The sequence below is a fragment of the Hemibagrus wyckioides genome, linkage group LG20, assembly GCF_019097595.1.
Source record: "Hemibagrus wyckioides isolate EC202008001 linkage group LG20, SWU_Hwy_1.0, whole genome shotgun sequence".
In the NCBI taxonomy this organism is placed as follows: domain Eukaryota; kingdom Metazoa; phylum Chordata; class Actinopteri; order Siluriformes; family Bagridae; genus Hemibagrus; species Hemibagrus wyckioides.
In genome coordinates, this window is record NC_080729.1 from 4434417 (window position 1) to 4448828 (window position 14412).

At 39.7% G+C, this 14412-nt stretch overlaps 1 protein-coding gene across 14 annotated transcripts in view; it reads right to left on the reverse strand.

The window, feature by feature from the left end:
* Positions 1-14412, reverse strand: part of LOC131370762 (muscleblind-like protein 1) — a 131668-nt gene that overhangs the window by 11887 nt on the left and 105369 nt on the right. For all 14 annotated transcript variants that reach the window (XM_058418221.1, XM_058418222.1, XM_058418225.1 and 11 more), the window contains exons 4-5: positions 9600-9800; positions 976-1215 (exon numbers count right to left, since the gene is read on the reverse strand). In XM_058418221.1, coding sequence (XP_058274204.1) covers positions 976-1215; positions 9600-9800 — 441 coding nt within the window. The remainder of the gene's footprint in view (positions 1-975; positions 1216-9599; positions 9801-14412) is intronic.

Here is a 14412-nt window from a genome sequence, read left to right on the forward strand (position 1 = left end):
AATCCACTACAGAGACCCTGTGTTATTTCATCATCGAGTCAAATGACGGGTCTACATTAATGTGTTTTTGCGAATACATGATCGTTTCTATAGTAACAGCTCACGCAGGAAGTGGTGTGGTGGATATTCCGTATAAACTGAAGAGAAAGCGCTTAGAATGTAAGAAAATTTGTTTTGCAGGGACGATAAACAACTTACACAAGACTACAAGACAGAAGAGTTTGTGGCTGATCAGAACATGGCAAGCGGCAGATTTCAGTTTATTTGATGAAGAAAAAAAATGTTTACAGCTGCTTTACTGTAAGTGATAACAAGAATTATTTGGGCTTCAGAGCAACCTTCCATGGGGCGGTGGTAGCTCAAGTGGTTAAGGCTCTGGGTCGTTGACCGGAAGATCGGTGTTCAAGCCCCAGCACCACCAAACTGCTAGCATTGGGCCCTTGAGCAAGACCCCTAACCTCCCCTTGCTCCAGGGGCACTGTATCATGGCTGACTCTATGCTCTGACCCCAAGGATGGTGTATGTGAAGAAAGAATTTCACTGTGCAGTAACGTATATGTGACAAATAACGGCTACTTAACGGAAGCAGGTCTCTTGCTAGCACATGAAGTCCGTTTACTCTGAATTATATCAAGAACAAATAACACTTGCTTTTTAAGGCTGATGAAATAAAAACGATTCCTGTTAGCGCATTCAGACTTTTGGACATCGCTGTACATCGAAAGTATTTCCATTGCTATATTTCAGTATGCAGTTATAACACAGTTATAACAAGTGACATATGCGCAGGGTTAAGCAAACACACCAGTTTCTCTACTTTAGCACAGACTGCATTACCGTCACCGTAGCTCAGGCATAATTGCTGTATGCTGGTGTTATATTTCTAAGGAATAGGGAAAAGGAGGAGCAGAGCCCGAGATGGCGCTAAAGGAGCGGGTAGGAAGTGGGTACAACTGGGGACTGGCACCGACCTACCATGGCAGCGGCGGCGGCCGCCTGGTTGACTTGGTGCTGCGCGGCCTTGATCTTGGCCTGCAGGTGCGCCGGAGGGTGGAAGTACTTGCACTTGTCGCGCGAGCAGCGGCCCTTGATGTAGTCCATGCACACGGTCACTGTGTTGTCGTTGGTGTCGATCATGGCGCTGTCGGATGGGTGAGCGAAGCGGCAGTCGTTCTCACCTCGCGTGCAGTTACCTCTCTGGTACTCCCGACACACCTGAGGGTCCATTAACAAAGAGACAGAGAGAACGAGAGAGAGAGAGAGAGAGAGAGAGAGAGAGGACAAAAGAGGTAGAAAGGGAAAGACAGAACAGAAAGTATGCAAAGAGTATGCAGGAGAGAGAAAAAGAGATTTTGTGTGTGTGTGAGTGTGTGTGTGTGAGAGAGAGAGAGAGAGAGAGAGAGAGGACAATGAGACATAAAGAAAGAGAGCAGCAAAGAGCAGCCAGATAGAATAGATAGGACAGAGAGAGAGTGGGGGGGGGTAAAGAGAGGCAGCCAGATAGAACAGACAGAACAGATAGAAGAGAGAGAGAGAGAGAGAGAGAGAGGACAACGAGACATAAATAAAGAGCGAGACAAAGAGAGAGGGATAAAGAGGGTAGACAGATAGAACAGAGAGAGAGAGAGAGAGAGAGAGAGAGAGAGAGAGAGAGAGAGAGGACAACGAGACATAAATAAAGAGCGAGACAAAGAGAGAGGGATAAAGAGAGGTAGACAGATAGAACAGAGAGAGAGAGAGAGAGAGAGAGAGAGAGAGAGAGAGAGAGGACAACGAGACATAAATAAAGAGCGAGACAAAGAGAGAGGGATAAAGAGAGGTAGACAGATAGAACAGAGAGAGAGAGAGAGAGAGAGAGAGAGGACAACGAGACATAAATAAAGAGCGAGACAAAGAGAGAGGGATAAAGAGAGGTAGACAGATAGAACAGAGAGAGAGAGAGAGAGAGAGAGAGAGAGAGAGAGAGAGAGAGAGAAATAGAATAGGGTGAGGTTGAAAAGATAGGTGGGAGGGTAAAAGAGAAAAAAGATAGATAGATAGATAGATAGATAGATAGATAGATAGATAGATAGATAGATAGATAGATAGATAGAGTATGAGAAAGAGAAAGAGAAAGAGAAAGAATAAGAGAGAGAGAAAGAAAGACAATAAGAGTGAGAAAGAGGAAAAGAGACAGTGTGAGAGAGATAGAATAAAAGAGTGGGCATGAGAGAGAGAGAGAGAGAGAATAAAAGAGTGGGCATGAGAGAGAGAGAGAGAGAGAGAGAGAGAGAGAGACAGAGAAAGAAAGACAACAGAGAATATTTGTTTTGGTTCGTTTTAAAGTGTCTTCTGTCTGAAACAGAGACGTTTCTTTCTGCTCACTCTGAACAGGTGCCTGTGTTTTTATTCCCACTCATTTCCGGTCACAGCTCTGGTCAGTGTGTTTGGTTTCTACATGCCCGCTGTGGGCTTATTGATCATGTCTTCAGGCTTTACTTCATTTCATCCGTGTAATGTGTTTCTAAACATTCATCAATCCTTTACCTGCCTCACCTCATGACAGAGTTAAATAAGAAGCGGAGGAACTGCAAGGCACTTTTTTTTCACTTCTTGTTCACAGGTAGATCAAAATGAGCTACACATTTAAAATGTTAATAATCTGTACATTCTTTATAAAGGGCTAAGGGCTAATACTAACATCAACAACAACACTAATACTAGCATCATCAAGAACAACATCATATAGGATGTCTTATAACATCTAGGACTGTTTGTCTGTTTATATGTTTGTTGTTTTCTTATGTTGTGTCTCATGTAAAGCTGCTTTGAGACAATGCTCTTTGTTAAAAGCGCTATACAAAAATAAATTGAATTGAATCGAATCATCAAGAACAACGCTAATACTCACATCAACAACATCATCAGGAACTACAACACTAATACTGACAACATCAACACCATCATCAAGAACAACACTGATACTAATAATAATTTTATTCTTTTGTTAAAGTATGATCTTGATCTCTATCTTCACAGCTCACAATGCCACACTGATTCCCAGCGTCTATTTTCTCCTTACACTGCCGTCTTTAATCACTTTACCCCAGCTCTTTCACGCCATTTCACACCTTCAGGCATGCTAATGTCTTTAATATTGTTATAGATATGAACTACAGAGACCCTGCGTATTCCCCGCCATGTGAAATAAACCTGTCTGATCAGAACGAATGGGTCAGAACGCGAAAGCTGTCATAAACATCATTTTAAATATTAGTCCATATTTAGTAAACGTTTAAAAATGACTTTAGATTAATTGGTAACCTCGTTTAACCTCGTGCAGTTTTATAAACTTCCTTTCACTCCCATCTCCCCATCCAACACTGGTCATTTTGATGCTTGGCCAGTAGGGGTCAGACTCCTCATATGAAGAGTGTTGAGTGTTCCCCGTAGCGAGGATTCGCTCCTGTGAGCAGTGGGTTTACCTGAAAGACGTTATCTAGACAAATCCCCATAAATCACGTCCACAGACACATCTGTGCACTGGCTATGTTCAGAATCACCACACACACACACACACAGTCTTATGTGATGAGTCTTACAGGTGAAACACAAAAGGTTTACTCGGTGGTCAGACTATTTAGAATAATAATAAAATTTTTGGTAAAATTCATGATCTATGATCATGTATCAGTAGCAATACTACCAATGTAGTGTTCACACACTGCATAACACACACACACACAAACCTTTCATGACCCTTCCATAAACATGTTTCTGTTTACTTACTAACCCACTAACTAACTTCACATGGAGATCAGGTTGCACAAATCTCAGTGTCACATGCCATAGATTCTGAGAAAACTTCACCCGCCACATCATCAGCACACGACTTGGAGCTCCAAAAGTCATCTGTCAACAATGAGTCAGCTTGGAAAGTGTCATGACACACGACATTACACTTACGTAGGTGTTTTATTCCTCTTATACCACAGCAATCTGCCAGCAATTAGGTCTGTTTTTTATTTATTAAAGAATGACAAGTACTTTTTTATCAGTATATACACAGATCAGGCATAACATTTTGAGCAGGTGAAGTGAATAAGACTGATGATCTCCTCATCATGGCACCTGTTAGTGGGTGGGATATATTAGGCAGCAAGTCAACATTTTGTCCTCAAAGTTGATGTGTTAGAAGCAGGAAAAATGGACAAGTGAGAAGGGGCAAACTGTGATGTCTAGACCACTGGATCAGAGCATCTCCAAAACTGCAGCTCTTGTGGGGTGTTCCTGGTCTGCAGTGGTCAGTATCTATCAAAAGTGGTCCAAGGAAGGAACAGTGGTGAACCGGTGACAGGGTCATGGACGGTCAAGGCTCATTGATGCACGTGGGGAGCAAAGGCTGGCCCGTGTGATCCGATCCAACAGACGAGCTACTGTTGCTCAAATTGCTGAATGCTGGTTCTGATAGAAAGGTGTCAGGATACATAGTTTGTTGTGTTTTGGCAGCAAAAAGGGGGACCGACACAATATTAGGCAGGTGGTCATAATGTTATGCCTGATCGGTGTATACATAGGTTACAGACATGTTTCCTACTCAAGCATATTGATGATTAGATGCTTTTTATTTGCATATTAGCTGCAAAAAACTGTAGCAAGCCTATTACAGAATGAATATGGCCCTGTGAGTGACAAACAGGGCTAAACAGGGAGTTTTACTTTACAACAAGCAGAGACTACAGACAAGACAATTCCATTATTTCGAAGCTTTTCCACCAGGAGAAGTTTGTTCTGACCACTGGTTTTCATGTGTCCCCTGTAGCGAGGCGTAAAAAATGCTAGGGTTAAACTGTACATGTTGGCACCCCTGCTATTAGGATGTTTGTCGCATGCTGGAGAAACGGCAACTGTAGGACATTTTGATCTGTAACCATCCTGACACTCGGCAGGTTCGATTCATAAACGACGTCATTGTTTGAATGATGGCCGACAGAAAGCTAATGAAATCTGCCGGGCACTCGCATCGCTCTCCAGCTCAGGCTGCTTTTTAAAGAGACGGAGGCAGCCTTGTTGTCAGGCAGACACTGCGAGGAGGGAGGTGGAGGGGTGTGTGTGTGTGATACGGTGAGAGATGAAGAGAGAGAGAGGGAGAGGGAGAGGGAGAGATAGAGAAAGCACCACAGAGAGAGGACAAGATAAAAACAATGGAGAGGGTCAGAAGGTTTTCAAAAGTGTTACAGAGCTGGGTGGATGGAGGAAGAAAGAAATCAGAGAGCAGAAGAATAAAATGTTTTTTTGTCTCTATGGAGATGTGGCATTCTGGATGAAGACTCCTCTCCGCTTCACTTTTAGCACACTGTTGGCAAACAGCTTTGTCTCCAGCACTAAAGCTCACAGAGAGTGATGGGCGAGACGGAGAGAGCAACCCGAGGGCATTTTACAGTCTTTCTCTCCGTTTCTTCTACCTCACTGTCTCGGAGTTAAAGGCAGAAGGGGACAGAACGGAGTCTGAGTGAAATTTCTGGACTGCTTTGTAACTGTAATTTGATCCTAATCACGTCCTCAAGAAAAACAGGTGCCATCCCAGCCATGTACCTAACGGGGTCTTTACGTTATTCCTCTGGTGGCGTTCTTAAAGGTGAAGTGCAAATAAAATAAAATAAAATAAAATAAAATAAAATAAAAATTACCTTAATTTTTAGTAAAATAACCCTAATTAAGTCTATTTTAGTTCCATTTACAGATATTTAAATTAATTTAATTTATTTATTTAATTCATTTTAATCATTAAATATTAAATAACAGATCTTTAGTTTTTGACATGTTTTGTCTCTGCACATAAAGACTCACATTAAAATTCTATAAAATTTCAAACTATTTTTAATCCAGAAAAATTTAAAATGAATTTTACACAATTAAAAACTATAAAAAACATTTAAAAACAAATGATCTTTTAATTATTTAATAATTATATAATAATTTAATAATTTAATAATCATTTATTCATTTTTTATTAAATTCTTTGCAGGTCAAAAATTTAGGATTTTAAGTTATAAATGGCCAGACAGAATTGTTTAATTGAATGTTATTTTTTTTCTTCTAATTTTTCACACTTTTTTCTCACTCAGTTCTGTTCTGCTGTCTGATATTAAGTTGTTGATGTGCAAGATAATAATAATAATAATAATAATAATAATAATAATAATAATAATATTTTTCTCTCCTTATCAACAATAAAATGTGTTTTTTATTTTATTTTATTTTATTTTATTTTATTTTATTTTTTCAAATACATTTTTCCCTCTCCTGGAAGATATATGATATCTATATAATTTGTCCTAAGTGAACATATTCCATTAGCAGCTTAGCTTTTTCCTATAAATATCTAAAAGAAGCGGCTTTAACAGCCAACACAGTAAAACATAATCTGTGATACGATAATAGTTGAAATGAGCAAAAATATGTCTAACTAATAAGCTTAATCATCTTCATTATATTATAACAATCTCATTATTTTCACATATTGCATTAACTTGTTGGAGATGTTATGGTAGGATTTGCAATCGCAAACCTGTAGGATTTTTTATTTTATTTTATTTTTAAAGGCATGAATTTTCTTCTACTGGTAGATGTAAATCGGTTTAAGCACCGAGATGAAATAGTATCCCACAATGCTTGAATGGCGTCGCTAAATTGAGATTTTATTTTGTGTGTTAAAAAAAAAGAAGAAAAAACCAACCCAGATAACTACCTCTCCTCAGAGACAGGGTGATTACTTCAGCTCTATCAAAGCAACAGTACAAGCAATATTGACTTGCTGTTTTGAGAACGGAAGATAATTAAAAAAACATCGCTGTAATATTGCAGTGACACGCTGGCAGCTAAAATAGCGCTCCCTTTGCCTGATATTTTTTACTGAGGTCCATATTGAATCTGCTTGAACGAATCTGGTTTTCTTCTGGACCTTGAGTGTACTCAGACGCGGCTGAACGTGGCACTGCGGAGTCTCGTTTCTTTCTTTTGCAAATGATATACGCTGGAGTCAATTTGGCACTGGGAGATTCCCAATGCTGTCTCTTCATAAACCGAACAGTGCTGCAGAATTCTCGGGAGAATTAGCAGATATTTAACTTCAGAAAAGCTTAGCAGGATTGATTAGCGCTGTCTTGGTACATCCTATTTTTTTTTTTTTTTTCCATCGACCCCACATTCAAGCTCCTTCCAGGCTAATTCTTTCGCCGGTCAGCGGAGACTTGTATAGCTTTTTAGCGCTAATTAGCACGCTGTAATCCACGTATTCTCGCCCTCTTCCCAACGGTATCCTTCGCCATTTTGCTGACAGCGATCTCCTCTCGGTGCATGAATTATGCACCGGATTGACTCGCTGTCCAATTAATAATTATGGGCAAACAGCAGTGGGTGGAATTAGTGATGCGTTTCTGATTTATCTACATGACGACTGTTCAAAGAATAACGAGCTGTTTTCTCAGCGTTTCGTAACCGCGAGAAGCGTCAGCCGTCACGTCAGGATCCGACGCCGAAATCCATGTATCATCCTTGCTCTGTTTGCTCGAGTATGTTTAATGAAGAATTTATGCTAATGAAATATGATCAGTCCGACGAGCGAATGCCGTAATGCATAATTAAAGCGAACAAACCGGAACTGTTGAACAGTACATAGGAGGCCTATGATTTTTCTTCCTCCCAACACCCCCCCCCTTCTATTGCAGATGATAAGCGTTAGTTGAATGGGTGAGGTGTTTTGTAAAAAGAAAAGCGTGATGCTTGGAGGAACACTTTAGATAACCAAGAGTCAGCGTCGAAACGGTACGCGTGATGCCTCTAATTACATATCTCCAGCTACAGCTGCTAATAAACAAGCGGAGCATAAGAGTCATGTAACTATGAGTCATGGAAATAATCTTGATTTGCCTAGTGGGCCTTATTTTCACCCTGGTAATGACTGCGGTTTTAATTGATATATTTGAAAGCTGGGCTTTCGCTGTGTTTTATTTTTATTTTTATGTTTTTTATCAGTCATACAGAAATAGAGTGCAAATGGAATTTTTTTTTTTTTTTTCCATTTTATCTCTGTACTTAAATCGAGACTCCCATTAAATTGAGTTATAAAAATAAATGCAATAACATGTTATTTGCTCTAGTTATCTGTGAAATAAAGAAAAAAGATCATTAAAAAGAAAATATAGACCATATGTCCTTTTTTTTTTTTTTTTTTCAATATTAATGTTCCTGGTTGTAACCAGAAAATGTGAAGTTCAGGGGGTGGGGGGGTGGGGGTGTGGGTGAATATTTATGCAAATTGATGTATGCCATGAATCTATGCAAAACAGGCTATAATATTAAAATGTGAAGAAAAACACATGGTGAAACCATGAAATAAAGCTGCATAATTGGTTGAATGACGTCTCTGCAGTAAAAATAGTGTCTGAAAGTCTCCGGGGGTTTGTTAATAGACACATCTACAGTAAATAAACAGCACGATGCTAACTAAAAACAAGCCTCTAAACCTCAGATTAGCAAAAGTGCTATGAATACGGTGTATTCTGTCCATCAAAGGTCAGCAGGGTAAAGAGTGGATGGGTTAGAGAAGCAATCACATCATCTCTACACGGTGCTTCCACCACCATGCTTCTCTGTGGGGGTTTGTGTGTTATCAAGTCCAAAAAGTTCAACTTTGGTTTCATCAGACTAGAGAACGTCTTTCAGTATTCCTTTTGGCAAACTCCAAACAGGATTTCATAAGATTTGAGCCTATTTTTTTATATATTTTTTTTTACAAAGCCCAGCTTTGTGGAGTCTCAGGATAATTCTTGGTGAGTAACTTCTTCCATCCGAGATGCGGAAATTCTCCAGCTTCTCGTTTGCTTCCCTGATTAATACCCTCCTTAGCTTTGGGTTCTTCGCTTAGTAAATGAAAAACTCTCCAGGAAATGAGGTAAATACTCTACAGTGTTGTTGTAGAACTTTTATGGGTGTCCAGACGGGCCTCAGATGAAGAGCTATGCAATGTTAGATGTTTTTTTGGTTGTTGGTTTTGTCATATCTAATAATCTAATAAACAGTTTATTTTAAACGAATGAGCGAGCTTTAAATGGTTAGAGATGAAGAAATCACAAGTATGAGCATCCTAAAACCCAAATTTTGAATCTTGTCTCAGTTACGTTCTTTAACTTATCAACTTATGGGTCCAACGGCGGAATTCAATCATTTTCAATCAGTATAAACAAATTAATTATTTTCTCGCAAGTCTGATATAAAATGAGTCAGGACTTTCAGAGTGTTTTTCTGTACACAGAATTTTAGTGGTTGAAGATAAACACCTTCAAATTGTAGCTGTTTTTTTAGATGAACAAACACTTGGGGCGTCTCAGAGAACAGAAATGGGTTTGATATCAACATTTGCTTTAAAGATAGAAACATGTACGTGGAAATAAACTAACTATTTTTATTTCTTTTGTAACTCATGATTCCAGTTTTGTATCTAGACTCAAACCAAACTGAAACTCTTGAACTGCATCCTGTTTTAGCTGTCCTGATAGAAATATTTGGATTTAACGTACAGTTGTTTACGGTTGAGGTTGAACTGGAAGCGTACTCACCTCCAGCCGATCTGTCCTCATGAGCTTCTGGGCGGCGGCGGCAGCTGCAGCGGGCACAGGGACGTTAGGGGTGCTGGTCATTAGAACAGGTGCGCTGGGCAGAATCTCGTTGGGCACCAGGCCTGGAGACACGGGGCCCAGATATGGGTTGACCAGTGCTGTGGCGTTGGTGGCCAGGCTGGGCGTGACAGAGAACATGGGCTGCAATGGGACACAAGATGTCCTGATATTAGCGTACATATTGAGAGTTGTGATCAGTGAAAAACTATTCAAGTGAGTAAAATATTATTATTATTATTACTAGTAATGTACTGAAGGTCACAATAAACAATATTCATTTCTTAACTTATAACACTGTTTATAAAATATCTATAAGAAAATATAGTGCAGTAGTGTCTCAGAAAAAGGGGTTCTTTATGTTACGATTTCTGGCAGAAAAACACAGTTTATGAGAATTGATATAATAATAATAATAATAATAATAATAATAATAATAATAATGTGGGTATTTAGGGTCAGTGTGTACTTGAAAAATTCAGAATGGAAATGGACTTATCAGATATTTTCGACCAGTAGAAACGAATACAATACAAATTCTTAAAGCCTTGAGTGTCTAGAGCTTCATATTAACCTCCACTGTGGAGTGAGACATGACAAAGACATTCAGTGCAGAACATGGACACAACCAAAACAGGCACAAATTCCATTTCTGGGCCTCTGGATAAAAGAGTTATCCCAAAAATCATTGTCAAAATTCCTAGCTAAGGTCAGCGTACTCAAGTAACAAGATATATGCCTCCTGCAACGAGACCAAGGAACGAAGAAATCATATTTAAGCGTGAGTAAGATCTCGAAATAATCACGGTAAAGTACAGAAAACATGTAAAGTAGAAAAAGTTTTTAAAGACGATTAAAAAAAGTATGATACTACATGCATACAATGTACTGAATGTCAGGTACTGTGTATTAATTACAGCATACAGATGCTAGCATTGGAATGAAATTGGTGGTGGGTGTCGCAGTCTGAAAATAAAAGCATATGGTCCGTGAACAGAATGTTCAGATTTTTAAGTGCACAATAATATATTCTTAAAATAACAAAAAAAGGCTCTTGAGCAATGAGTATCAACTTACAGCATCGTTATATATTTATTTGCTAAAGTCGAACGTAAAAACAGTCCCTATAAGGGAATTCTGCTGAATATAATAGATTGTTTGTGTCGTGTGTCATGTGGTAATTATGAAGTTTTCAGCTCGGAAAAATAGACTTGGACGGTATAATTATTTCAGTGGGAATGCGCGGCTTGACGTCTTTCAAATAAACATATATTACTTACTGCTCTATAGTCCCAACTGCTTTAACGACTACTTTGCCGGGTTGTATTTCTCCAAAAAATTTGGCACAAACATTAAATTATTATTATTATTTCATTCTCACATGACTGAAGAACGCTATAAAGTTAACCTGTTATACCGCTACACTGGTGTTTCACAAGTCTGATATAAAATGATACCTGATTTAAAACGTTGGCTTTCTGTGTGAGACGTGTGTTTTTCCGTCTGTTGGATAACCTTACGCAGAATTTTAGTGGTTGAAGATCAAATTTTTAGCTGCTTTTTAGATGAACAAGCACTCGGGGTGTGTCATAAAGCAGAAAAGGGATTGATATTAGCGCTTACTTTGACGCTAGAAACATTTGCGTGATTAAAAAACCTTTCTATGAATAGGAAACAGGTGCAAAGTCTATGACGCTCGCCAATCGTGGACATCTGTGACCTCAGGTATGCGGAAAAGGGCAGACTGAGTGTATTTTGCTGTCCTGCGGTTCGAAGAAATGCTGTTGAGGAAATGCAAATAATAGCCTACACCCTGCCTAGGTAGATTTTGTGTCATAAGTGAGAGCTAGCTGGTGGGTGGAATTGACCAAGACTAAATTAAAGAGAAAATTAGGAGAGTCCAATTAATTCATCTAATTTAATTCAAAGAACAGGTGGAATTATGGTACTAGGGAAGCACAGCTCAACTTGACAGGGCAAAGGAACAAGCTGGTAAATGATCTAACAGTGAACACAATCCTATAACAAGCTAATGACAGGATGAAGAGGCAGAGAACTGACCAAAACATGCGAGTTTTAATAGGCTTTGTTTTGTAGGATATACACTATATTGCCAAAAGTTTTGGGACACCCAACCAAATCATTGAATTCAGGTGTTGTTTTTTCAGGGGTTGGGCTCGGCCCCTTAGTTCCAGTGAAAGGAACTCTTAATGCTTCAACATACCAAGACATTTAGGACAATTTCATGCTCCCAACTTTGTGGAAAGAGTTTGGGGATGACCCCTTCCTGTTTCAACATGACTGTGCACCAGTGCACAAAGCAAGGTCCATGGATAAGGGAGTTTGGTGTGGCGGAACTTGTCCTAACCTCAACCTGATAGAACACCTTTGGGATGAGTTAGAGTGGAGACTGCAAGCTGTCCTACATCAGTGCCTGACCTCACAAATGCGCTTCTAGTGGAACGGTCAAAAATTCCCATAAATACACTCCTAAACCTTGTGGAAAGCCTTCCCAGAAGAGCTGAAGCTGCAGAGGGCGGGGCAACTCCATATTACATTCATGTGCATGTAAAAGCAGACGTCCTAAAACGTTCGGCAATATAGTATACACGAAGGTCATTAAACCACAGAAAACATAGGAACAACGTGTTTGTGTTTTCAATTTCATTCAATTTGACCTTCACCAAGAAGTTGCCATGGTGCTTTAGCTTGCATTCCATGTTTATGTTTATGTAATCTCAGCGTTTAACATTGTTCTGACAGCAGGAGTGCATGAAGCAATAAAACCTTATTTATGTTTCAGTACCGCACTTGAATATCTCTCTCATTAGCCAGTGTAGGCGGCGAGCTCGCGTCCATGTCCATGTCCAGGTGACAGCGCCGTTCTGACGAGTCGTGTTTCAGGGGTCTGCAGAAATGACGCTCGGTAATCCAGGACATCTTTGAGATTGAGGGCATTAGCTGGGCTCTAATTAGATCAACCGATCTCGGCGTATGGAAATAAATCCAGCGTGACCATTTCAAAGACGTTCCCGGAGGACCCGGGTGTCTCTGCAGAGTCCCTGCGGAACCTGTATGCGTTTAACCACCACTTTGAATAAAAGCGTCTGCCAAATGATGAATAGCAAGAGGGGGAAAAGAAAGTGTGAAAGTGAAGATGAGATGCTTATCTCTGATCTTTATCTTTTTGTTTGGGTTCTCTCTCATGAGCTCATCCACCTCGACACCGTATTCTCTTCCTTTTTTCATGCCACCCGTCTCTGTCTCCGTCAATCTACCTCACCCTTTCTCTCTCTCTATCTCTCTGTGGTGAAGAAAAGATCCCGAGCTCGGTCTCCTGGAAGATCTGTCGTTATTTCTATCCTGCTGCCTCTCCTCACTCTTTTATCACCTCCTCTCATGTGATAAGAACCAATAAAGCCTGGGATTCCTTTCAAGATTATTTTGTCCCTGTAAGGAGATAGAGAGACGCCTTAAACCAACAGTGTCACCGGACACACGCTGTTTACTTACACTCAGATTTTTGGAATCTGTTTCTGTGGAAAAGCTTTCTAGTGTTCTTGGCAGAGAGAGGATAATAAACGGAGAATGTTTCTTACTTTTATTCGACATTTGTTTAACATTTATGGAGAGAGTCAGGTGTGTCAGCACTTTGTAACAGTCACTGCGCTTTGCACAGGAAGTTTTCCAGCGCAGAAAAGTCTTAGGCTGGTTTCTGGAACATTCCACTAAAATGACAAGCTGTAGAATTTATGAGAAAGAAAGATATAAGGAGATGCCTATGAGGAAACAACAGGCATCATGGTGATGAGTGACACCAGGAACTTACTTATCTCAGCAAATCGCTGACTATAAGCGTATTGTATGTAGTTATTGCTCTATGTTGCCCCCTAGTGGAACCAGAGAGATTCGCGATTTTTTTTCTAAACCTTTAATTCAATTACTCTGTATAGAACAGGTTAAATTTCATATTTCTATGCAGTGAAAGCCAAATAAACAACACCAGAGCCTACTTTAAGAGAGATGATGAAGAGGATGATGGTGTAGAGGATGAGGTTTTGGCGAATTAGCAATGGCAGTCAAGTACGTCAACTCAATATGTATTCATCTCTGACTTGTTTCCATGGCTGGCTTTACATAACTAATCAAAAGGGAGCATTTTTTATTATAAAAAAAGGTAAGATTTTGGAAGAACCACCACCATAGAAAAATATGCTATTCTCGCTAACTGATGATGAACAGCTTAAAACCTCATGAGAACTTATTAAAAAAGAAAAACAGGACAGAAAAGGCACATTCTCATGAAACAGTAGGTGTTTATTGTGTTGTAACCGGGCTTTCAAGGAGCTGATTGGCCTAGCAGGCAGCTAACAATGCTAATGATGTCGAACACAAGCCTAAAAACACATGAGAGCTCATTATGAAGTAAAACAGAACCGTAAGAAAAGTTTATGTGTGTTATAACTTGGCCTTCAAGCAGCCGAAGTGAAGTCACGCTAATAAGTCATCCTTGCTAATAAAGCTAACTCAAGTTGAGCCAAGGTAGGTTCTGAAGGTGGAGCTTTATGCACATGGAAGGAGGTGGATTCAAAGAGTATTGTTTAATTCAGCTACATATCATCGATGTTATCTTAGCGAGTTCTGAAGTACTGAGGCTGAGATTCGGGCTCGGTACCTGAGATTTAATCAGTGTTATCTTTCTTCCTTTCTAGGTGAGTCAGATCTCCAGGACCAATTTGCACACGCTGAATAACAG